Source organism: Panthera pardus, unplaced genomic scaffold, assembly GCF_024362965.1.
Source record: "Panthera pardus isolate Hobbes unplaced genomic scaffold, ASM2436296v1 HiC_scaffold_16, whole genome shotgun sequence".
Classification (NCBI taxonomy): Eukaryota; Metazoa; Chordata; class Mammalia; order Carnivora; family Felidae; genus Panthera; species Panthera pardus.
In genome coordinates, this window is record NW_026526721.1 from 127,979,932 (window position 1) to 128,005,716 (window position 25,785).

The 25,785-nt window shown below is 43.8% G+C and overlaps 1 protein-coding gene across 1 annotated transcript; it reads right to left on the bottom strand.

Annotated features, from left to right (window-relative positions):
- Positions 1–778: 778 nt before the first annotated feature.
- TF (transferrin) lies at positions 779–25,692 on the bottom strand. The gene is made up of 17 exons (XM_019436870.2): positions 25,560–25,692; positions 23,363–23,535; positions 20,892–21,000; positions 19,911–20,087; positions 19,024–19,171; positions 18,112–18,167; positions 17,388–17,566; positions 16,494–16,671; positions 14,892–15,046; positions 13,443–13,533; positions 12,824–12,862; positions 10,974–11,132; positions 8,243–8,387; positions 7,020–7,084; positions 3,884–4,068; positions 2,497–2,686; positions 779–966 (listed from the first exon to the last, which is right to left on the bottom strand). Exons 1-17 carry the CDS (start codon positions 25,600–25,602, stop codon positions 932–934), a joined length of 2,127 nt encoding a protein of 708 aa, XP_019292415.2. The 5' UTR covers positions 25,603–25,692; the 3' UTR covers positions 779–931.
- Between the last annotated feature and the right edge of the window lie 93 nt (positions 25,693–25,785).

A 25,785-nucleotide genomic window follows, 5' to 3' on the forward strand; every position in this document is an offset into this window, starting at 1 on the left:
TTCCCTACAATTTCAGGGCTGGCAGGATGAGCCCACGGTAAGACCACAAATGGACAGAGAGGGTTAGGAGCCAAAGCAGGGAGCTGCCATGTCAGAGAAATTTGAGAGAGTTCCCAGAAAGAGTGACCAGTCAGCCATTCAAGTGCAGTAAACAGACTCAGGAATGAAAGAATTAAAATTGTTTTTTACAGATGGCAGATGGGCCATGACCTTGGCCAGGGTAGCTGCAGGGAAGTGAGTGGAACAGAAGACTGATTTCTGTGTGTTCAGCCTTTAATAAGAGGCATGGAAAGAGTGAGCCTCCACCTTTCAGAAGAAGGAGAGGAGACAGGGCAGTGACTACTGTGGGAATCAGGGTTAAGTGATAATTTTCAGATGTTCCACTGATTCACTTTTCCAGCCCATTAGAATCAGAACCTCAAGTGTACCTGATAAAAATCATTACAATTTTTTAAAAATATATAAATCTTCTATATTTTTTTCAAGGCAAAAATAGCTGTACTCCACTGAACACTCCATTTCAATAACTCACTCAGCATCCTCCTTCCTGCCCCCCCCCCAACACACACACAGCCACTTACACTTGATTCTGTTACAATGACCATGCAGACCCCTTTCAGAAAGAATTCCTACTTGGCTATGGTACCACAATCAAAGCTGTGGAAGATGTCAGATGAACTTGAGCTCTGAAGGAAGTGCTTAGTTGCAAATGTATTTAGTCAGGTAGTGTTTAAAAAAAAAATTCTTCCATTTAGAAACGAATGAAGTTTTTAAAAGATAACACCATAATAATTTTTATTTTATGTTCTGCAGAGACACCACTGCCAAACTGTGAAGCCAAACAAACCACTCAGGCTAGCTAGACCTAAAGGGAAGCTTATGGGTCACATGAGCTCCCATCTCCATCTGGTGTGGCTCCACCTCTTGAATTTTAATCTTTGTGGAAAGTACAGGCATCCAGGAGTTCTGTGGAGCAGAGAAGAGAGGTAGGTCAGTCAAAATCTACTTATGTTTATTTTTTGTTGAGTGAATGAGCAGTTAAATCAGAGACAAAAGCACTCAGACCCACTAGGGGTCTACAGGTGGACTAGGCCATTCTCTCAGTGGCCTTCTCCACTTGCCCACCCAGCTCCTGTATCTTTCTGGGCAGTACTGTGCACCAAGGATGGTAACATGGGTTCCCTGCCCTGTATCATCCCCCACCTTGTGTCTTATAGGCATGTTTCCTACACCTAAATCCATGTAGCTGGAAGGAGCCTGGTGGGACTGTCCTCTCTGGCCTCCTCAGTCAGGTGAGGAACTAATAACAAGTACCTGGAACATGCCAGTTTCCAAGCTAGGGGCTGGAGAAGGAGCAAAGAATAGCAGACCGAGACTTTGTCCCCTTCTGGAGGATATAGGTTAGGTAAATGTAACCTGGGTGCTCACAACGGTGGCTGTGGGTAAACGTGTTCCTTACGTTGGAACTATGGGACGCTGGCACAGACTTGCTGAATCAGTATCCCCACAGCCTGTGAATCAGTATTTTAAGGACCATGGCTCACTTATATGCACACAGGAGTTAAAGAATAACCTCCCTCCATCCACATGTTATTCTCTCACCTCTTCCAAATGATTTCAAGGGATTCAATGATGTCCAGCATAGTTAAAGTGCAAAGGTGTGTTTTATTGTTATTTTGAGGCTTAGAAAACTGGTGTTCTCAATGAGCAGTAGGTATAGCAACTTTATAATTATAAAAATTGTCATTGTTCAAGCTCTCAAAAGCAGTGCTGTGTAAGGGAACTTTCTGTGATGATGGAAATATTCTGTTTGCTCACCTGTCTGTTGCTACATGTAGCTACTGACTGCTTGAATTGTGGCTGGTGTAGCTGAGGAACTAAATTTTTAACTTTGTTTAATTTTAATTAATTTAAATTTAAATAGCCATAAATAATTGGAGGCTGCTATATTGGACAGTTCAGCTCTATATAAAAAGGAGTTTAGTAGGGGTGCCTGAATGGCTCAGTCAGTTAAGCATCCCACTCTTGATTTTGGCTCAGGTCATGATCTCACAGTCGTGAGATCAAGCCTTGTGTCAGGCTCAGCATGTGGATCCTGCTTGGGATTCTCTCTCTCTCTCTCTCTCTCTCTCTCTCTCTCACTCACTTACTCAAAAATCAATAAATAAACTTTTTTTTTTTAATTTTAAAAAAGGAGTTTACTGCAGAGCAATGAGCATTGGGTACATACAACCTCTTCCTTTCCCTAGTAATAACATGGAATTCTTCATGTCTGGGCAGTTCATTACCTTAGTGCCCTGAGCCTGTGTCCACCTTACCATCTGCCCATACAAGAAGCCTTTCACACGCACTGGGATTACGGTGTTCTCTCATCATCTCGTCTTGTCTATTGGTCATCCCCAGAGGGCCACAGCCCACTCCTCCTTTTCTACTCACCACCTAGAACCCCACCCATGTTTGCTTGGCATCTTTCCCCATGCTGTTTCTCTTACTCACTTGAGGTGGAGCACTGTCTCAGGTTAGCAACAGCTGTGATATACTCTGGTCCTAAGTAAGATTTATATGTTGTGCCTTCCGGAAGTTTGGCCAAACATGTTGTGTCATCCTTGAACAGAAGGTCCTTGGTGTCTGAGTGGAACATACAGAACTGGCTCGAGCAGTCATTTTCAGTTTTTCCAAACAACTCCTGTCAGATAGAGGGAAAACACATGAGGGTCTGTGGCAGTGAATAGCTGAGAATACAAGGATTGGTTTCAGGGGGATGAAAGCTGGAAACCAGCCCTGGGGAAGCAAGGGAAGCTGCAGAGGATGCCTCAGGATGTTTCCATATGTCTCGCCTGGCGTTGACCCATTTTTGGCCCCAGCTTCATGCTTTCATGAGGCCCCATGTCCTTTATGGGGTGCATCCTAGTCTCACCTCTGGAAAGTCCCTCCCACCCACCTAGTCACTCCTGACTTCCCTGATCTCTCTTCCCCACTTCATTGGCTATGGCCTTGGAGACTGCTTCCAGGAAATGAGAGGACAGAAACATGTTCCTTCCAAGTATTACTATCAAAGAAGATAGTAAACGGAGCACAACAAGGGGTGGTATAGGGAGTTGTTAAATTTCATGTTTGACTGCATCTTTGATCCCATCTTGGGCAAGAGGCTTAACTCTAGGCCTTGTAGGATTATAAGTGAAATGATGATTACAAAAAGTTTAACATTCCATTTAGCACCTAAGAAATGTTCATTAAATGCTAATTATTATTATCATTTACCTTAAGAGGGCTCACGAAAATATGCTATCTTAATTTTTTTTTTTTAAAGAAAACTAATGGCAGGCAGGAAGCTATTGTTGAGGAGAAAGTGGTGTGTGTGGGTAGAGGACTCTCAGGATTAGAATACTCAGGCAGCCTCTTCCCCCTCCCCCTCACAACAAGGCTGGCCCTGGGTTGCTTGTTCTCCCCAGAGGACAAGCTGCCTGAGGATAGAGGTCCTGTGTTTCTGGCTGTTGGAGTGGTTCTCAGTCTCTCTAAACAAGAGAAATACAGTTCACATTTCATGACTTATATCAGTGAAGGCTAGGACACAGGATTACTCTCCTTCATTTTCAAAAAGGATACAAGGAGAAAATGACGGTACCATAGAGCAAGGTCAAGGGTGAGCAAGAAGGCAGATGCATGGACCCCAGAGCCAGTGGATCACGTGGGAACTAATCTCCAGTGACCTGGAGATATAAGCAGACCTGGGCCTGGGAGATCCAGTTCCACAAGTGACAGCCTCCCAATTCTAGTTTCCAGAAAGAGAATGCTGGAGTGAGGGCTGTGCTTAACACTGAACTCCCCCAAATAATCCACACACACCAGGAAGAAAAAATGGCAGGCCCTGGCTTGTCCATACCTGCTGCTCAAGTAATGTTTTGCTAACACAAGCTGCCATATCTTTCCGTGAGACCACAGCGTGATTCGGGGCATGGGCTAGGAAGCATTTTTCAGCCTCTGTCACATTCTTCCTGCTGCCATCAGGACACAGCAGCATAAAGTCTTCCATCTTCAGATCCTTAGCCCATTCTTCAGTGTTATTTCCTGGGGACAGAGAAGGTGGGTCAGCCACAGCTGATAGCTTTGGTTAGGCACCTTCACTGAGGGCACATAACCAACCCACTGACATGTGAAGGACCTAGAGCCATTGGCCAGCAGAAGTGCACACACTGGGGTCACAGTGATGTGGAGAGGAAGAGACACTCACATGTATATAAGTCTGATTCAACAGATTCAACATTCAACCAAGAATTCCTAGTGACCATCCCTTCCAACCTGTCCCACCCAACCAGGAGAAAGTGAAATATATCTGTGAATGATGTTCAAAAACATCTTCATTTCTACTAAATTCCAAAGCATCTGGACTTCTTGCTCTAGCACAGGAAGAACGTGGCTCTCTGTGCAATACAATCTGGCATCAGCAAGCAAAAGAACTTCCCCTGGGGCCATTTTGCAAGCTGGACCAGTGTTCTAAATCTGATGTGCTCATACTGGTTCTACATGAAAATAAATGCACACATGCTTCTGTGCGTACAGGTCCATATCCTATTCTCAGCTTCTTCATTGTTTCTGTAATTTCCCTGAAAAAAAAAGAAAATCTCACCCATTTTCAAGGTTTCCTTCCTCCTGAGGCACTTCTCAAATATATTTTCCTAGTTTTTACTTCTCATCTAAAAGGCAGCGTTGCAATCTTTTTCTTAATTTAATTTTGATTTAATTTTATTTAATTGAACAACTAATGCATGAATTAGCTACCATAAAGCTGTGTATTATTTATAAAGTAAAAATACCTCTTTTCCTACCCTCCCCAAATATAGACTTACAGTTTTAATAGAAAACTCCAAATTGCCTGTGTCTCTCCCATGAGTAACTGCACACATCTTTGCTCACCTTCTAACATTTATCCTGCCCTTTCTTACCATTCCCTTCAACTCAGCTCCCTCCAAATGAAACCCACCATCATTCTCTCCAAACCAATTCTGTTCTACTTCATAATTTAAGCATTTATTCAATACTATGTTGTCCGCCCTCTGTCAGATACAGTCTTATTGGAGCGGGAAAATAGCACATAAACCAAAAGCAACAATTCCGGATGCAGATAGTAACATTTTCTATTTATATTTCTAAATGCTGTATGAGCGGAGAACCATCTTGGTGAGAACATATTCATTAGGGAGAGATGGCTGGAGGAGACATGGTTTTAGGTGTGTAACCTGTGTTATACATACTGACTGGGAGACTAACCTAGGCCCAACTGTCAGGGCAGATGATAAAGGCCTCAAAAGGGATAGAAGCTAAGAAGAGGAGTGGATTTTGAAAGAAATAGTAGAAGTTTGGACTCATAGCGGTTGAGGTTGCAGTGCCAGTGAACTTTGTATATAAAAATGACCACATGGCAAATAGAGACTCCAGAGTGTTATTTAGAAGGCAGTTGAGGCCTCTGCTCTACCTTCTCCTCAGGGGGTAAGGATTTTGGAGTCATTGCAGGGTGCAGAGGTGAGAGCTAGAGAGAGAAACCCCACTCAGAACAGTACCAAAGAAAAAAAATTTAAAAATCAAGGGGTAATAAAGAACCAATCTAGGGGTAAAACTCAAGTCATAGGAAAAAGGGCAGCCTTTAAAGGAAAAAGCAACAGTCATAGGAGAAAAGAAAGAAAAATTAGCCAACACAGTAGTCCTTCAAGTAAGTACTTAGCAACTTCTGTGTGCCACTTACCATAGTTGGGGTATAAAAGAAGGAAAAAAGAGCTCAAAGAGTTTCTGTAGCCACAGTTTATTACAGAATGAGATGAACCCAATGTACTAGTCATATGGATGGAAGATTCTGTTGTGGGATGGGGGCATGCCATCTTGGAAGGATTCTCAGAGGAGTTGGTGATAAGCTAGTTCATTCTAGATGAGTTGCTGGGATGATCTGGGATTGGGTGAAGGGACATGAGAAAGGAAGCAAGGTAATACTTACCTGCACTGTAGCAGGTTCTCTAAGCAGTTAGTGATAGGAGGGGGCAGGTGGAGTGCTCATTCTTACTAACTTTAAAAAAATTTTTGTTAGGTTTTTTAATGTCACGGCATCTAATATTCACCCACTAGTTTTAGTACCCATTGATGATTCTTGTTTGAAACAATTATTACTATATTGTTTGCCAAATGATAGTTTTTTTTAACTGTATAATTACAGTATTCCTCCATTTATTCTTGTTCCACAATAAGGAAGATGTTTCCTTTTATCCTCATTTGCTTAATCAGGATATTATTATCCCATATTCCCATTTTATTGAACAAGTCATTATCTTACTACCATTATTATTTCTTCTAGTGCTCAAAATGTCCCAGATTTGGCCAGTGGGGATCATTAAAAATGGCTCCTGTATATTTTGATATATCCCAAAATTTTCACCATGATGTTCCAGGCTCACCTTATATTTTTCCTGCCCTAGCCCTAGAATCAGCTATTTTTCCAAGTGTCCCTGGCTCCTGCTATTGGAGAATGGTTCTAGAAGTAAAGATCTTGGTGTTCATTCCCTCTGGTGTACTATTGTCTCTAGGTTTTTTTCAGTGGACCTAGAATATATTTGGAATATATATATTGGACCCAGAAACATAGGAAATAGTTAAAAAGGACCTTTTGGGGACAATTCACAAAATCTTAGTATGGGCTGTGAACATGGTAAATATTAAATGCATGTTAATATCAATTTCCTGATCTCAGTAATTATAATGTAGACATATAAGAAAATGTCCTCATTCCTACAAAGTGTGCACTGAAGTATTTAGGGGAAAGGCAATGCCTGCACCAATTCAGGGCCACTAGAAGAACCTCATGGTCCTTACCATTCTGCCTACCCAGGTGAACACTTCTCTCTCCACTGAAAAAAACAGGTCAAGGGTCAGAGCTCTGGAGTCTAACAGAGTACATACACATCCACAAAGGCATCCTGACCATAAGTGAACCCAGAAACCCCAATTTGTGGGGACAGAGGAGCATGTGAACATACCCCCAGTGTTCTCCATGACAGTCTGGTCTTTCACAAAGGCCACATCTCCCTTCTCAACCAGACACCTGCAGAGTGCCAGACAGAGAGAGAGAAGAGAGAAGGTCAGAGAGACAACATCTGTCATTCAGGAGGGCCACCTGATAGATCCAGGGCTAGCCATCTGATGTCAGCAATTGTGACTCCCATTCTATCACTAATCTTACAGATTACTAATGTAAGTAATAAAGAAAAGAAAACAAAACCTCCAATTAGCTTTGTGGTTATCTAATCTCAATTCCATACACTAAATGCTAAGTTATGGCATAGTTTCTTCAATAGAGCTATAGCATTTCCCTAGCATCAATAGAGATATTAGAGGGGCAGTGTCCCAATAAGGTGATTTCTTACTCACACTCTACTTTGTAAAAATTGGGAATCTGTGGACTGTGAATTGTATTTACACTAACTCACCAGGTGGTTCTAACTGGAGAATTAGGATAACCTTTCTTTTCTCCTTCACTACTGAGAAGTTCAGTTAGAATACCACCATCATTGTGCAGATGATGGACTCATGAACTACTAACACAAGGCTGAATCATAAGACAGTTAAAAAGCAATAAGGTCAAAAGGTGCATAGGCATCTTTGTATAAGTAACAACTACCCCATGAAATAGACTTGGCAGTTGGGAATGTAGAAGTCCTGCAGGTTACTTTTGTGTATTGCCAGGTGAATATGGCCATAGGTTCCCCAGAGGTGCCTAGAAAAGCATGAACCAGACTCCTGACTCCTGTATTCAACTCTGGCAGTGTTTCCTCACCTTGGCAATTGTGACATCTTGAGCCAAACAATTCTTTGTTGTAGGATGCTTTCCTGTGTGTGTAAGATGTTTAGCAGCCTCTACCAATTAGATGCCAGTAGCACCCTCCCTCAACCCCATTTGATCATCAAAAACATCTCCAGACACTGCCAAATTTCCCCTGAGGGGAAAATCGCCCCCCTGTTGAGAACTTCTAATCTGCATTGTACTGTCAGTCTTTGCTATGAGAGCCAGGTCTAGAGATAGTGTCCTGGAGGCACTTGGATGCTCCTTCACACAGGGTTCTAATACAGTTGCTAAATGGGGCACCCTAATACATGCAAGACTAACAGGCCAGGAACATAATAATCTCACTTTAGTTCCTAAAAAACAATCTTGTCAGGGCTGGGTTTATCATTATATTTGTGTCAGGATTAAAAGACTCACCTGAAAGCCCCCGTGTAACCATAGTATCTCTCATGGCTATTGGGAATACACTCCTTTCCTGGAGTTTTTGCCGAGCCAACACACAGAGCACAGAGACTGGAATTTCGCATAGATCCAGGGGCACAGCTCTGTTTGAAAATTTTATCTGTGTAGAAGGACAAGAGAAAGTCAGCTCTTCCTAACTGAGTCAATATGAGTAGCTTTCATCTAACACATAACAGGTGTGTATGGCCCAGGATAAGTGGAACATATTCATTCTGTGACCCACCACCAAGTCAGGACCTGCCAGGGTCCAGGCTTTAAAAGAAAACTTAATTGAGGCTGGGAATAGATGTCAGCAGAGCATTACAAGTCAGGTACAGAGGATTCCATGGGTACCTGGATAGTGTCATCATTTATCTAAAGAGAGAAGAGAAGGAAATGACATGAAAATTGACATAAAAGTGATAAAATTGAAGGTCTCACTCCCTGAGCATGTGCCACTTGTTTTCAGGATTTTCCTTCCATTGCTATTTTTTAGAAGAGACTTTAATAGAACTTAGAACTCCAAACTCAATTAAGAGCTTGGGGGTTTTACTCACAGCTCAGCTGCTCTCTGATGGCTGTGAAACTGCCAGGAAGTTCAGAAGAGCAGAGGTAGTGCCCTTGCTGGTGGGGAGCCCAAGCTTTCTGGGTATCACCCCAGCCATACTTTGCCTCCTCTCAAACTGCTGTCAGAGAACACCCCAGTGCAGAAATATCCCCGGTCCCTACACACAGGACTTGTCTGGTTCATAACTGTCTTCAGAGGCCTCTCCTTTATTTTTATTTTTATTTAAAAAAATTTTTTTAACGTTTATTTATTTTTGAGACAGAGAGAGACAGAGCGTGAACGGGGGAGGGTCAGAGAGAGAGGGAGACACAGAATCTGAAACAGGCTCCAGGCTGTGAGCTGTCAGCACAGAGCCCGATGCCAGGCTCGAACTCACGGACCACAAGACCATGACCTGAGCCAAAGTCGGACGCTTAACTGACTGAGCCACCCAGGTGCCCCAGAGGCCTCTCCTTTTAAAGCAGTTGCACATATTTGGAGGTGTCAAGGAGGAAGTACTCAGAAAGTTGATGTAAATAACCTTTAGAAACTATTTGTCTATGGTTAACTTACATATACATTTTTCAGGGGTAGAACTAAACTCATACCTGAAGATATTCAGTGGACACAGAGAATAAACTGGTTTTCACCGCTTTGAAAGGGCCTAAGAGCTGGGCAGCCCCTCAGTGAGATTGCCAAGACCTTAAAGAGATCCAAGGATTCCACACATTCACATTACCTAGAAAGCCCAGTGGCAGGGATTGTACTGTCCACCCAACAGTCATTTCCCCTTATTCCTTAGTAACAAAGATCTAGTTGGGTTTTTTTCTTTTAATTTTTTCTCCATTGTTTTTTATTGGGAGATAGATGACATGTAACATTACATTAGTTTCAGGTGTGCAACATGATTCGCTATAGCAATACATTGCAAAATGATTCCCACAATGAGTCTAGTTAACATCCATCACCGTATGTTGTCACAAAATTTTTTTCTTGTAATGAGAACTTTTAAGATCTGCTTTCTTAACAACTTGGAAAAATGCAATACAGTTTTATTAACTATAGTCCCCATGCTGTACATTACATTCCCAGGATTTATTTAGTTTATACCTACAAGCTTGTATCTTTTGCCCCTTCACCCATTTTGCCCATTGCCCCACCCCCCACCTTTAGCAACTATCAATCTGTTTTCCATATCCATGAGCTTGGGGTTTTTTTTTAGATTCCACATATAAGTGAGATTATGCAGTATTTGTCTTTCTCTACCTAAAATACTTCACTTAGTGTAACAACTTCAAGTTCCATCCATGTTGTTGCAAATGGCGAGATTTCTTCCTTTCTCACGGTTGAATAAAAGTGTTTTGTGTGTGTGTGTGTGTGTATCTCAAATTTTATTCGTTCTTCAGTGGACACTTAGGCTGTTTCCATATCTTGGCTGTTATAAATACTGCTGCAATGAACGTGGAGATGTATATAATTTTTTGAGTTAGTGTTTTCCTTTGGACAAATACCCAAAAGTGAAATTGCTAGATCATATAGTAGTTCTATTTTTAATTTTTGAACAAAGTTCTAGTTTTATTTGGGACAGAACATGCCCAAATAAAAGAGGACATTCTCGAACCTCTGTTACAGCTAAGAGTGACTGTGTGCCTGAGTTTTGAACAGTAAGAAGTTACTTGAAGTAATTGATTTAGATTTCCTGGGTAGCTCCTTTAATAAAGCGACAGCAGGTGGCATTACACTTCAAGCTCCCTTTATTCCTTGCTCCTTGAGGCTGCCTGAATCATGGATGTGATGGCTACCATTGTTGACCTTGAAGACAGAGGCCCCGTGCTCACAATGGTGGAACAGAAAGAGAGGAGCCTGGGCTTCTAGTGACCATATCAGCCAGCCATGGACTGCTTACCTCTTTTTTTTTTTTTTTAATGAAAGAGAGAAGTAAACATATGTTTACTCAAGCCATATGTGCAACCAAAAAGAACCAGTCTTATTTAGCTCCCCAGCCCTAGTAACCCTTTTAGGTATCTCCTTGAGGTTCATTTTAACCAAATTTTACTATTATAAAACCAGGGCCACAGCATTTTGCACCATACCACTTTTTTCCAGAATACCTCTTTCCAGCCTGGCTCTGATCACAGCACCCTCCCAGGATTCACTTACCGAATTCACAGCTGTTGATCCTGTTGTAGAGCAGGCCCATGGGGATGTTCCAGCCAGCAGTTCTATCTACTGCAGTGTGGCAGGACTTCCTGCCTTTCAGATTGTTCCAGGTGAGGGATGCATCTGCTGATTTTTTAACCACAGCCACAGCAAGATACCCTACAGGAAAGACACAAAAAAAGAAAGTATTAACAACCCCGGGCCTTCCAGAGTATCTATCTACAATCAAAACCTGCCATTTCCCTATGGAAACAAAATTATCCCCAATCATTCCTTCTGCCTTTGAAAGGGTCTTCCCAATAACTGACTGAGATGTAGCACCTGGCGTGCTCAGTAGAGAATGCAACTCTTGATCTCAGGGTTATGAGTTCAAACCCCATGCTGGGCATGGAGCCTACTTATAAAAACAAAACGTGGGGTGCCTGGGTGGCTCAGTCGTTTAAGTGTCTGACTCTTGATTTTGGCCCAGGTCATGATCTCAAGGTTCGTGAGTTTGAGCCCTGTGTCAGGCTCTGTGCTCACAGTGCAGGGCCTTCTTGGGATTCTCTCTCTCTTCCTCTCTCTCTTTTTGCCCCCCCCCCCATGATCTCTCTCTCTCTCTCTCAAAATAAATAAATTAATTTAAAAAAACAAAAAAGCAAGACTGAGAGGAAGTACCAGTCATTCTGTCAGATGGAGATTATTCTGAACTTAAAAAACAAAATAGTAAGAAAAGATCATCATCAGAGCAACGGTTGGTATACCAGTCTTCCCTAAATGCATAAAACTAGTAAAGTTATAAACCAGCAACTCACCTTCCACTGTGGGGTATCAGAGGAATGGATACTGAAAAGCACATGTGACTCTTACATTTTATACAGTCACAATTAGGAAAGAGTAGTAAATGACCAAATAAACTACAGGGAATATTCTGGCCATGAGGAGAATACAGGTTTGCACCAAAATAAATATGTGAAGTAGAAATTCAAAATCAAGTCAGCTACCATCTGTAGCAGGAAATACAGGCTACTCCTAAAACTGTGAATAGAATATCAACCCATGATTTCAACCTTCCAATTTAGTTAATTCAGTCAACTGTTCACACCAGAAAACAGAGAAGCCTTATCTGTGGAGTAAGACCAGGTCTTTCTATTTTCAGCTAAAGAGTCTGGCTCCTAGAATGAGGGGGAGAGGCTGGGAGGTTGTAACAGGGGAGGTCACAAGGACAAAGTTGCACACTAATGTCTGGAAAATGGCTGGAGAGATCTGAGCACCAGAGCTCTGGGACCCAGTGATCACCTTGACAAGATTTCCAGTCTTGTTCCTATCCCATCTTTCTAGACCCATCCCCACCAGAGCATTAACTGAGAGCCAAACCGGCCTGGGTTCCTGGGCCCAGCCTGGCTGGGAGACTGGGTAATTTCATGCTCCTAGACATATGCCCGTGTGAGCCGCTCTGCTCAGGCCTGCCAGGCACATATGAGCAAGACTCCTGGTGCTAACTCTCATCTAAAACTGTCCAGGCCTCATGTAATACAAAGAGTTGGGAGTGGTGGGGAGGGTGTAAATTTGCTTGCTGGATATAGGAGCCTAGACAACTTGTAACCTCATGAGCTGTTGGTTCTCTTATGGCATCCTTAAAGGATGACAGTACCCACTTAATAGGATTAAATGAGAAATCCTGCATGCAAGTCATGGCAAGTCTAAAAGAGTAACCATCATTATCAATTATCATCCTTCTAGGGTTCTTTTGTACTCTAAAAATTGGTCTCTTCTATTGCCTTACCTACTTCTGATTTGAATTTAAATATACCTTACCCTTTCCCCAAAGTAATAAGAATGAAACTCCTGAGGTACCAATCCCAACTCACCTTTCTCTGGCTTCTTGCTACACTCAGGGTATTTAGTTTCTGGAGGAAAAAATGAAAAAATCATTAAACATTTATTCATTGAAAGTCATGCCATTTCTATGTGCAGCTCAGAATAAAAAGAGCCAGGAAAACAATCTATATGTTACCACATTCCCAAACAGTCCAGGCTGTCTGGATGATTCAAGTTCACTTTCACTCACTGGCCTCTGGAAGTTAGCCAAAAATTGTGCATTTCAAGTTTCCTGCTCTGTTTTGACCTGTGGCCACAGTCCTCCGGCTATACTTGAGTCCCTGCACTGGGACTACAGGAGAAGTGATTTGGGGAAGCAAGAAGACCTTCCAGGAATCCCAGCTGTCCTCTGCAGAGAGGTCACTTTTAGCTGGAACTTCCCAGTGCCAAGCTTCCTATCCCTCTGGTGGAAAGTATGATAGAAGATTCTGTCCTTTGCCATGACTGTGGGGATTAGAGATGAGGGGGGAGCCCAGAGCCTAGGAAGCAGGAGGTGCTCAGTAAGCAAGAGCTTTATGGCCAATGCGGTGTGAATCAGGCTATGATTTTCCCATCTCTTCTCACTGGCCCAAAGGAAATAAAACACTGAGAGACACTCCCTACACTTACTGTAGTTCTCTGCCAGGACAGGCACTAGACCACACTGGCCTGCTATGTAGATGAAGCCTCCATCCAAGCTCATGGCATCAGCCTCTCCTTTCTGCAAAGACACAGCACATTAAAGCAGGTGACGAGGCTATCTCCTGTCCTACCTGTCCTTCCAGCTGTTTCCTTGAAGCAGCCTTCCCAGTACAGGCCACGAAGGCCCCAGGAGATAGCAGGTACTTATACCAGACCCCCAGAGGATCTATCAGTCAGGAACACCCAGCACAGAAAATAAAACGTACTCTGATTTTCACCCAAAGCATGATGAACTGATGATTATTTTGGGGTGCCTTGCTTAGCTTTTCCAGGAGCAAAGACCCACATTGAGTCCTCCTATCCTCTCATAAGGATGCACTGTCCTACAGACATTTCTACAATAACTTTCTGGAAACCAAAGTTCTTATTTGTAAGACAGATGAGTGGCATCAGGGACACAAGGCCATGTCTGTGGCATAGAATGCCTCCTGATGGGGCTCCGGCCCTGAATCATGGCCATGAGGTTGCATTCTCTTTCAGTGCTTGGTGTAGTCAAAGTGTTACTGAATGAGTAAAATATTCTTGAATGACCTAATTGTCAGGTTTATAAGTCCTGAATTATAGAGATGCTTAAATTCCACAAGATTGCCAAGCTTTCCATTGGGCCTGGAAATATACTTTTTCAAAATATACCCTAAAGGAGTAATTAAATATATGGGAAACTATCTCAGTGAAATGTATGATTCATAAAATGTAAAACATGCAAGTATAATTCATAACAGCAAAAAGACAGAAACTAAATGCTATTATAGATAATATGGATAAATGGCTAAGTAAACTGCATCATATCCACACTATGAAATAGATTACAACATTAAAAGATCATGTTTTCTAAAAAATGATTTGTGACATAGGAAAAGCTAACTAGATATCAGAAGAAAGTGTAGTGAATTGTGAATATGATATGATCCCATTTAACAGGATTTTCTCTGAGTTAGAAGATTATAAGTACTTCTCATTTTCTTTTTTGTACCATTCAGGATTTTCAAAATTCCAAAAGCAGACATGGGATGCTCTTGTGATCAACAAAGCTAAACTTCTGCCTGCTTGCACAATCAGCACAGCCCTGTCACACTTGTCATGGCACACCATGGGTCTCAGGCATACCACACCATGGTCCAGCCTCCCATAAGTGGACACAGCTCAGAGTGCCCTCCACTGTGTACTAACACCAGGAGGAAACAGAACCCTAAGGAGCCCTTCAGATCCATAAAATCAAAAGTACTGAAGCTTCTGTGGGGCTGGGCTCCCACACATGAGGGCAAGGTTCCTGGGAACGCAGGTTTTTATATCGTTCCTAAGAACACTCACTCAGCCTTAGGAACAGGCAGAGAGCCGTGGTAGAGATGCTGCCCTGTGGGGGCAGCAATGACATACCGCGATCATGGCAATACAGTCTTCGGTGGACTCGGCTGTTTCACACTCTATTTTCCCTACGCTATTTACACTCCACATATCACACTTGGCCTTCTCATGGTGACTTATTGCACACCATTTCACCTTCTTGCATTCATCCTTTGAGGTATCAGAGCCTAGGGCATAAAGAAGAGAACCAGATTTAGATGAGGCCTCAGAAGTTCCTGCTGGCTACAAATACTGCTAACTGTCTTCATGAAAGTGCTGGGATTTTGCCAGCAATACACAAACAGATCCCATTCAAGGAATTAATAGCCTTAGAAAACAAAGGCAGTAACAATCTCTTTGTTGTATCATTTAGACGATAATTTCTTCTAAGAAGCCAACTTCACTCACAACCCCTCTATCACTTCAGTCAGGCTCTTCCTGTTTTTTTTTTTCTTCTTTTTGAAATAGCACTTAACTACCTGAGTTGTTCCTTTTTTTTTTAATACTTTATTTTTTTAAGTTATTATTTATTTATTTATTTCTTTAGAGAGACAGAGGGAGAATCCCAAGCAGGCTCCATGCTGTTAGCACCAAGCCCAATGTGGGGCTTGATCTCATGACCATGAGATCAGGACCTGAGCCAAAATCAAGAATCAGACACTTAACTGACTGAGCTACACAGGCACATCCTGAGTTGTTCTTATTTATTTGTTCATTGTTTATTATCTGTTCCCTGCAGGAAAACATAAGCTCAGCCAGGGCAAGGGCTATGCCTGTCTTATTCTCCAAGGCACCCTCACTATTCAAAGGCGGTGCCTGGCTTGTGGTCAGTGCAATAAATGTCTGCTGAATAAATGGACATCTATTCAATTTTCAAGTTCAGTTCAAGTCACTTCCTCGGGGAAGCTTTCCCACAGCTCCAGGATCTATTTTTCTTTATTTTCATGGTCTCATCAGACCATGATATTTTGTTCTGTTGTGTTTGTTTTCCCTTCTTTTGAGCAAATCTATCATTTGTAATCAATCATTCAGTAGAGTGACTATTCATTATTTGTCTTCTCCACTGGTGTGAGAAAGTTTTATGGCAGCAGAATCTTATATATGTTGGTCTCACCATTGTATGCGCAGCACCTAGCACAGTTTATGGCTAGATGATCAATAAATGTCTGTTGAATGAAAGAGTGATCAAGCAAACCCCACAATGATCCAAGGAAGTTCAGGAGCAGGATTAACCCGTCCAGAGCTCCAGCTTCATTATGGCACATGTTGATCATAATATGGCTGCAGATGTACAAGTCTGTAGTAGTTTTGTTCTTTTTGCCTTACTTTGTGCCAGGCTAATTGGTTTCACAAAGTGGGCAGGCAGGGTGGCCCTGATTTATACAAGGGAAATAATACTCGTATCAATCCAAATCATTTTAAGCATAAGTTTCCTTCAATGCCTTTTGGTGATATCCGGGCTCATCTCATGATGACCGATACCATTTAGCATCAGTCTGACACTGGGTGGCAAAGCTGGGCAGATAAAGAAATGTCAGGGTGGGCTTCTGGTACCTGGAAAGAGTCTATTGCTGGTCCCTGCCCTTACCAGGTTTCCTAGCTCCTAAGGTCACATGATCCTTCCCTAGTACTTACGCATATCTTCCCTTAGATTCCGAAGAGCAGTGACATACTCATATCCCAGGTACAGCCAGGTGTCCATTTTAGAGGGAATCCTTAAAAGCCCTTGGGCAGAGTCCTTAAACAGTAGGTCCTTCCCCAAAGTTGAGCTGAAGAGCTGGAAGGCTGTAGATTTGTCTTTGCCATAATGTTCCTGTATATAGTAAAACACAATAGTAAATGGCTACAGCAACAAGGAATGCTGCAAAAGGAGACTGAAGAAAAACAAACCCCCCAGAAAATGAAATTAAAACGATGAAATTTTCAAGATTCCAGGAGAGAGGGCAGACAGGCCTGCTCTTTCCCACCCAGCAACTTCCCCACCCCCAGCCCTCTTACAGTCATGCAACATGTTTCTGTGGCCTATCCCCCTGGCTGGGTTGACAGCTCACTGAGTATAAGAAATGGATCTCCTTCAGAGGCTGACCCTGTGTGATTACCACTTAAACTCTTGATAGATGGAATGGCTTGATGAGAGGAGGTTGGCTCAGTGCTGGGATTCTGCTGCTCTAAGGAAATAAAGCTGGCTGTGTGTGTAGCACCCTTGTAGTCAGGCTGAGGGACATTGGGAAAGAGATCATTTCCTTCTGGGGATGTCATGGAAGGCCTTATGGGGGAGGGGGTGTTTGCCCTTGGCTTAGAAGTCCTGGTTTAGATAGAAAGAAATAGAATTAAGCAGTAATGCAGGACTAGACCCCGTGTGACCCTGAGTCCCTGCTGGGCACTTTCACACAAGTGGATAATATGTGGCACAGTTCCCACTATGTCCTGAAAACAAGGAATTCCATAGTGGCCAGAAGGGAATGTAGGAAAATGCCCCAAATCCAATCAGGAACCACTAAGCAGGAGGGAGAACAGTGAATTCAGTACCTGGGCCTTGTTGAGAAGCTCCCAGATCAAGTCCTCCTTGCCCCCCACACTTCGGGCCACAACAGCGTGGGAAGGAACCCTGGCCAGGTAGCAGTCCTCATATTTATCCACTGGCTTCCGGGAGTTGTCCCGGCAGAGCAGCTCATACTGGTCCCTGTCAGCTTTGTTTGGCAGGTTCTCTGGGGGAAGAAAGCCTGGATGAGCCAACTGTAGCCAGGACAGAGCCATGAGCTGTAGTCTCTGTCCCTATCCCTTGCAATCCCAATAAATCATAACATGTACAAGCTGAGATGCCTAGAGCAAATGAAAGCCAGAGCACATAAGAGAACTGACATAAGATCCCACAACCAGTCACAGGTAAGGAAGCTTCTGATGCCTAGTGCAGGGGTGACTGCCTGACACCCACAACAGGTCTCATCTCAGCGGGCCAAGTTCAGGCCGAGGTCAGCCAGATGAGCCCCCAATCCTTTGCTGTGGCAACATTGACCGGCAAGAAGGGTTCCTGTGTCCAGGAGGTTGAATTATGGAAAGAGGCCCAGGAGTCCAGGTGAGGACCCCATATGTACACAACTCTGCACAAGTAGAAGCCCAAGCAATGATAAAGGAGGAACACAGTATGCTCATATCTAACTATGGCCCATGAAGAGGAATGCAGAAGGAGAAAAAAAAAAAAAAAAAGCCCACAGCCTGGAGGAGATATGCAAATTCTTCTCCTGTCACTTACCCAGTACTGTGCAGTGCTTGACAAAGGCCACTTGCCCAGCGTCATCCATCAGACACCTGTGGGAAAGAAATACATTAAAAGGATTACTGCAGGGTAGGCCCTTCTCCTCAGGCTTAAGGGTCTGTCTGATCACACCATCCAGCTTGGGGACAAGGGCAGAGCCTGGTGAAGGCCTCTGAGCAGACCCACAGTTGAGGAAGCGCCATGGGGCACTGATATGCCACTAAGATGGGAGGATGAATTTATAGAAACTAGAAATCCCTCATCATGTTTCCCAAAGCAGCAAAAAAAAAAAATCATTGAAAATATTTTAATATAGAACAGAGTTTTCAAATTTCTGAAATGGAAGATAAATACATCAAGTCTCCTAAGAGAGGAAATGTGGCCTTGGCTGTCTATCAAATTTTAGGATATAACCAAGGTAAAAGATGTAGCAAAAAATCAGCCATTGAGCTGTCTGCACAGGGGTAGTGAGGGAAGACAGGAGAGAGGCCAGTGCATTGAACACGAGACACTACTACAATAGAAAACAGAGGGTCAGTCACAGAAGAATGGTCCAGACACTAATGATGTGCCTGTCCCATAGGCTCTGCTTAGCCCAGTGAGAGGACACATTGGGCAGGTTCATTGGGCTAGACTAAGTTCATTGGGCTGGACTAAGAAATCAAAAGCTCTGGGGAGATAGAAAGGGACTCCAGGAGAGGTGCTTCCCTGTCAGATATCACATGAAAGGCGTATGCACTGGCCTGGCCTGGAGGAGAGTCCCAGCTGAATCACTGAGTCACTGTGAAGAAATTAGGCCTCCTGGACACCTCTTTGCAGGCTGGGCTCTGCTGTGGGCCAGGTAGGGTCTCACAGCCTAAGGACATTGGACACTTTGGCCATCATAGAACAGCAGCTGGTCTCACTCACTTGAAGGCACCTGAGTAGCCGAAGTATGGTTCATGGTTGGAGCAGGCACACTTTTCTGTGTCTTTTCCCACACACAGTTGACACAGTTGGGGGAAGGTGGTCCGATCCACACAGGGAACACAGCTGCCCATGAAGAAATTGGACGCTGCTGCTCAACATAAGACATGTAACAAAGGCCATGAGCCACCCTGGCCACAGGCAGTTACAGCTCCCAGTCCCGGATCATGAGAGAACAGAGAGTGACTAAAGGAAAACCAGTACACCCAGTCCCAGCACACCATTATATGTGTTCACTGACCAAGATCAAGGTTTTCCAAGAGGGACAAGTTAACCTTTGTCCTCCGACTTCCCTCCCCAAGAACTAGGCCTGTGCCTGCCATTGACCCAGGCCTGTCTCAGGTTGCTGTCAGCTCCCCTCTCTGCCTGTCAGACTGGAACATCTCAGAGGTTTCCTCTAGGAATCCTATCTGAGAGATAGGAGACCCCCATATAGAGGTACAGGCCAAGTTCATGGCCAACAGATGGCCACCAGAAAAGCTCCAGCAGAATGGGAAACACAACAGCCACAGACAGGAAAGAACCCCAGGGAAGTGAACAGTAGGGCCGAGCAAACTTGGTCCTGACTGAAGCCCTCTGTCAGGCTTGATGCCCTTCCCCCCCCATTCCTCAGGACAGCTGCTGGTTGGATGTTAAGAGCTCAGAGAAGAAAAACACAGCTGACACCTCCCAAGGACTGCTGATGTGGCAGAACTGACCAGCTTAAAGTTGGTATACCTCCTACCTCTACCCCCAAAACCCATCACACATGATCACCTGATCATGTCTGAGCAACCCCAGTTTGGCCTGTGTAGGCCTGCCTGATAGCACTCACCCTCTTGCCCACTTACCCCTCAGAAGAGAGTCACGTGGCTCAGGCAACTTCCAATAAAGTAAGCCCATGGGGATGTTCCACCCAGCAGACCTGCCAAGGCCTGTGTGGCAGGATTTCTTGCCTTGGAGCTGGTCCAGATTGAAGTCACTGGTCTTTTTCACCACAGCCACAGCATAATAGTGGGTTTTTTTATCTGCAAAGGGACAGTGTGAATGAAAGACCTTTAGCCTGGGGAACAGTTGGAAATATTGCTCCTTGCTGCTGGGCTCCTTAGTAGAAAAAGGGAATCCACAGGGCACATTTCTGTTGGGTTGGGTCATAAAGAGAGAGAGATCAGGAAAACCTGCCTTGACTTGCAGGGGAAAGAAGGCACCACAGAGAGAACATTTGTAATAACCCTCCAGGCAAACACAGGGGCAAGAAGGCCACATACACATGTGGCCCAAATATTTTTGCCTACCATGGCCCTGCAGGGGGTCTGTCTGCCTATACCTACCAATCCAAGCCCACCAGGAAACAGGAGTTGTGGCACAGGGACCACATTCATTCTAAGTACTTCCTGTCCCCTGACACAGGCCCAGGGACAGCTGGTTGCTCTCAGAAGAGATGCAAGGCTGTTGGGGCTCTGAGCATAGGCTCCAGTGTGGTCTCTCCCCTGTTTGTGGCACCTATGGTTCTTGGAGGGCTCCTCTGTGTAGCTCTCAACCCCAGTGGTTCAGGTCAGGTTGTACACAGCCTGCTCTGTTTCTCCAGGGAGCACATTTCCTGGCCCAGAATGTCAGTGTCAGGAGCACCAGTCCTCAACCATCCCAAAGCCCCAAAGGCCTTGAGTTGTGTCTTCAGCAGCTGATAAGACCTCTCATTCCCCACTGATACCCAATGGGGAATGCTCATCCATCTTTAATCCCCATTACCTGCCTGAACAAGACAAACTCAGCATCTACCAGGAGAGAATAAGAGCAACAAACTCTCTCCTGGGTCCTCAGGAAGAACTTACCATCTTGTGACTTATAGAACTCTGCCACTATAGGCTTTAGGTTGTAGGGGTGGAGGCCCGCCTCGAACACCAAGCCTGCATCCAATGTCACAGCATCTGCTTCATTTGTCTGAAAGGGATAAGACCAGATCCTGATGAGGACCTTACTTCTGATAAACTTTTGGTAAACTAAAAGTGTATAGTACGAATTTAAGGAAATCATGAAAGAATATAAATAAAGTGGAAAAAAGGGGAAACAACACAAATGAACACACATGTATGAACTCAATTTTTGAAAACAGAAAAGGAAAAATCAGAAAATGAGGAAAGGCTGAACTAAGAAATCAAAAGTAATATGGCAGAAATAAGTCCATATTTACCAGTAATAACAATTATTAGTGGCCTAGTTTACCACATAAAATAAATGAGATTGTCAGAATGCATTAATAAACAAAAGCCAGCAATAAACAGTTTTCAAAAGATGTACCTGAAACAGAAGCACACAAAAAGTTGAAAATAAAGGAATGCAAAAAGCTATAGAAGAAGACTACTAAGCAGAAGAAAGTTGGTGTAGAATGTTAATATTAAAAAAATAGAGTTCAGTCAAAAAGCACTGCCAGGGATAATTGAATAATGATAAAATACCAAATTCACCAAGAATGATAGGATTATTCCCTCATACACTCCTGGTGGGAGTAGAAATTTAAATAACCACATTAATTGTCAACTACACCCCCAAAAGAAAAAAGAAAGAAAAAGAAACAACATTGAATTTGCTTAAAAATCAAACACATTTGACATTGTCTTAAAAGTCAAATTCATATCTCACGGCACAGCAAGTCTGCTCCTATACACACACACACACACACACACACACACACACATATATACACACACACATATATATATATATATTCAAGAGAAACTTCATACTTGTGTCCCAAGAGATTTATATAAAAATATTTGTCATTCCCTGATTAGAATAACAGAAAGCTGGAAATAGCCCAAATGCCTAATGACCAGAAAAGAAAAAATAAATTGTGGTATACTAACATAATGGACTATTGTAGAGCTCTGAAAATGAATGAACAATGGCTATATTCAATGATATGGGTGAATCTTAGCATAATATCGAGGAGGAAAAAACAAGTAGGAGAAGACAACACATAGTAATGTCACGTTTAGGAAACTTTTCACAAATCAAAAATGTGTCGTGATTCATACATGCCTATATACATCTTAAAATGAAAATAAAAGGTAAGAAAGTTTTAGGATTCAGTTTGCTCAGGATGGAGAAACACATCGGTGGTTTTAAGTAAGGTCAGTGGGATATACCACACTAAGTGGGGCCATTCTCATAAAATCCAGTACTGCCACACAGCAGCCCTAGAAGTAAGCTATTGGCAGTGATGAAGTTTTGAGAACCTGTGTTAGGTTTGTGGATAATATTATGTTATTAACATTTAAAGAGGGGCATGCATGCACTAAAATGGAACAAATGTCATAATTCAATGGTTAGAATTAAACCATGATTGCAACTGAGATCCAATTAAAACACGCACGCACAGCAGACCAGCTGTTCTTATCAAATCATTGATTCCTTCAGTGAATCATACTCTATCTGGCTGATCTCCCATCTCATTACTCCTTCTAGTCTCCTGCTTGCTCTATTCCTGTCATCCTGACTTCCCTACAGCAGCTTCAAAAAGCCCATCTCTCCTGTCTCAGGCTCTTTGCACAAATTGTTGTTCACCACTTGGTGTATTCTACCCATGGCACCCAGCAAGCAGGCTAACCCATGCTCATCCTTAGGGTCTCAGCTCATTGCTTCCCTCTCAGGGAGATTATCCTTGATACTCAGGCCAAAACAAGTTTCTTCTGAAAGTCTCTGTCAGAGCATTCTACTCTTTCCCTTCATTGTACATCACACAATTTGAAATTATAGTCTATGTGTTGCATGTTTTTCTTTTCTCCTGACTGTACTGTAAGCTCAAAACTAATGACCATGTGTGTTTCAATTCACCACTGCAGCCCCATTGCCCAGTACAGGGTCTGACCCACATTCAGATGTGCACAAAGATGAAGGAATGAAGAGTTTGAGGAAAATCTAGAAACAAAGGGTTCAGCAACCATCTGAAGTTCGCACTGTATTTCTCTTCCCTGGGAGCATCGTTCAACTTCCTGTGATATGTCAAGAACTTCCAAAACAATGTCATATAATAATTTTGATAGCAAACATTCTTGTTTTTCCCCTGAATTTAGAGAACTTAGTGCCTCAAAATTTCCCCCTTTTCAGAGCATTGGATTTTGTTTCAAGACCCCTTAAAAGTGAGCACTCCAATTTCCCTTTCTGAAGTGCTTTTATTAGCATTGGAGGTTGACTGTCACACACACCAGCCTCCTACCTGTGGGTAAAGAGTTGTTCCAAAATAACAGAAGAGAAAGGAAAGTACAGATTTTCTCCCACTCCTTTTTAGGCAACAGTGACTTACCGAAATGGCCCTGATGCACTCAAGGTAGGAGGTTTTCTTCACACAGCTGACAAAGGGACCAGTCTCAAGGACCGTTTTCATATTTTCGCTGAAACTGGAGCACTTACTGGCTTCATGATTTGAGACAGTGCACCATCTCACAGTTTTCTCAGGGGAGACAGCCAGACACAGCCCTAGGAGAAAGAGGCCAGAGGTCCCTGTGCTAGTGGGAGAGACAGCAGCACCCTCTGAAGGGTCTTGAAGCCTCCATCCCCTCTATCCTGTCCTCCTCCCACTCCTCCCATTAACACCCCAGGGCACAGATTCTGCTGCCTTCTGAGGCTGGGGACAAGATAAAGGAACGCTAGAGTCCTCCTAGTCACCTGCTAATCACCCTCTGCTAGCCAGAGGGATGTGGGCTTGACCATCAGCTCTCAAGTGGAGACCACTGTCTACTCCTCTCTGTTCCCTCTGCCTCCTTGCCTCACCATCCTGGGACTGCCACGGGACATAAGCCTTATTGGTGTGACAGGGCATTTTCAGCTACTTGAAGGCAGTGGCTTGAAACTACAATTTGGGGAAGCTAACAAGGTAGGAATTAGCATCTTGTGTTTATTTATGTTTTTAATATAATTTATTGTCAAGTTAGCTAACATACAGTGTATACAGTGTGCTCTTGGCTTCGGGAGTAGATTCCCATGACTCATCGCTTACATACAACGAGGAATTACCATCTTTTAAAGATGATGGAACTGGGCTCAGAAAGTGATGCTTTAGCCAAGGTCACCCAGCCTGTTAGTGGCTGAGACTGGCCTAGATACCAGGTCTCCAGACTTTGGTCTCTACCCAGGGAACAAAAGAAGATGACATTCTGAGTTATTTTCCATCTGTTTCACCAGTAGGTAGGGGCAAATGATTAATGAGATAATGAATTTGTCTATGATACTTTTCTATCATCCTCTGTTCCAGGAATAACTAGAACTCCACATCTTTAGTGGTTCTCTCTGTTTCCAATGACCCCTCCTTCAATCTTCATCAGTCTTTTGGGCTGCTATTAGAAGAAGCTAAAGCCACCCATGTCTGTAGCTATTAAAATCATGTGGTTGCACTACTCCCAAAGCCCATTGTCATCTCTACTTTCTGTGGATCAGTAGCAGAAGGCTGACTCAGGGAAGCTGATGAATATCCACAAATCACAAAGCAGGAAAGGGGGAGGGCAGTGGTTCTCCAGAATGCATAAAGAGGGGCCACAGGGAAGTTACTGCCCCAACCACACTTTACCCTACCTGTGCCCATGAGAAGTCACAGGAGGCATCAAGATTCAGTGGCAAACCCTCTCTAAACTGTCCCACCTGCAGTCTCATAGGCAGGAATTTGTCCTGAGTCCTGCATTTACCTTGCACAGTCCTATGAGGTGCTTTTGGTGGGGGGGAAGGGAGGGTGCACAGGGGAAAGGCAAGTAATGCAGGGCCAATTCTCAATGGTAAACTTCTCCAGGAGAGACAAATAAAATAACTAAACACAGAGGCTCCAAAGGTGTAACAAACGCACCGGAGTGGCAGATGAAAGTTAAAGGACAAAGGGAACCAAGCAATCTCAGGAGGTGATGGGCATTGGCAGAGGCCATCCATTGGCAGTCCCCACACCAAGGATGTGCTAGTGCCTGGATCCATGGCCTCATTTACCCTCACCTGACCCTCTCAGGCTGGGGCTGTACTGCCCTTCTCACTGGTGAGAATACAAGAAGCCTGGCTTCAGATATGCTCCAAACCTTTCAGTGGCCCTGCTTCTTAGCATGACATCATCAGTGCCAGGAGCACCTGTGGGACATCAGACTGCCAAGGTTAAGGACAGGGTCAGATCCCAGAGGTCTTGAATACCATGTTCAGCAGTTCAGACTCGACTCAGGCAGCCTCATAGAAGGGATCTGATAAACCATGATGTAAGTGCTCTAATTTGTTGTATTCTAATACTGTAAGTTTTACTGGACAATGAGGAGGAGGAAAGCAAGGAATGGAAGCAAGTAAGCACAGTGGGACACGAAAAGGCAGCAGAGGCACAGAGGGGAACTCGAGGCAGTCCTGAAGCAGGTGCAGGGGTGTGGTGGGGAAGAGTGAAGGAAATGCTCAGGGAACCCAGGGAGTGGTATGTTGGAGTGGGGGGTACAAAGAGCACCTGGGCTGACAACTATGTGGGCCTTCCCCGCGCCAGCACTCACCCAGGACCGCGCAGGCCAGCAGGGCACGGACGGCAAGCCTCATCTTCCTGAGTCTGTGGCTTGGAGCAGCGAGGACAGACCTATGGGCTTCTGCGCAGCCTCCCAGCCCTCCGCACGGCTTTATCCCCCGCACCGCGGGCCAAGCAGAATCTTTGACCTCCAATGTTTGCACAGCCCACTTGCCCAATCACCCCTCATCCCGCCCCTTTCATTCCTTGCCCAGGCC

Excerpts from the sequence above, each read along its gene's own strand:
- TF (XM_019436870.2), bottom strand. The coding sequence starts at position 25,602 with ATGAGGCTTGCCGTCCGTGCCCTGCTGGCCTGCGCGGTCCTGG. Across the intron at positions 13,534-14,891 it reads ACTGTATTGCCATGATCGCG|AAAGGAGAGGCTGATGCCAT; the intron begins GTATGTCATTGC and ends GTGTCTTTGCAG. Across the intron at positions 11,133-12,823 it reads TAGCAAGAAGCCAGAGAAAG|GGTATCTTGCTGTGGCTGTG; the intron begins GTGAGTTGGGAT and ends TCTTTCCTGTAG.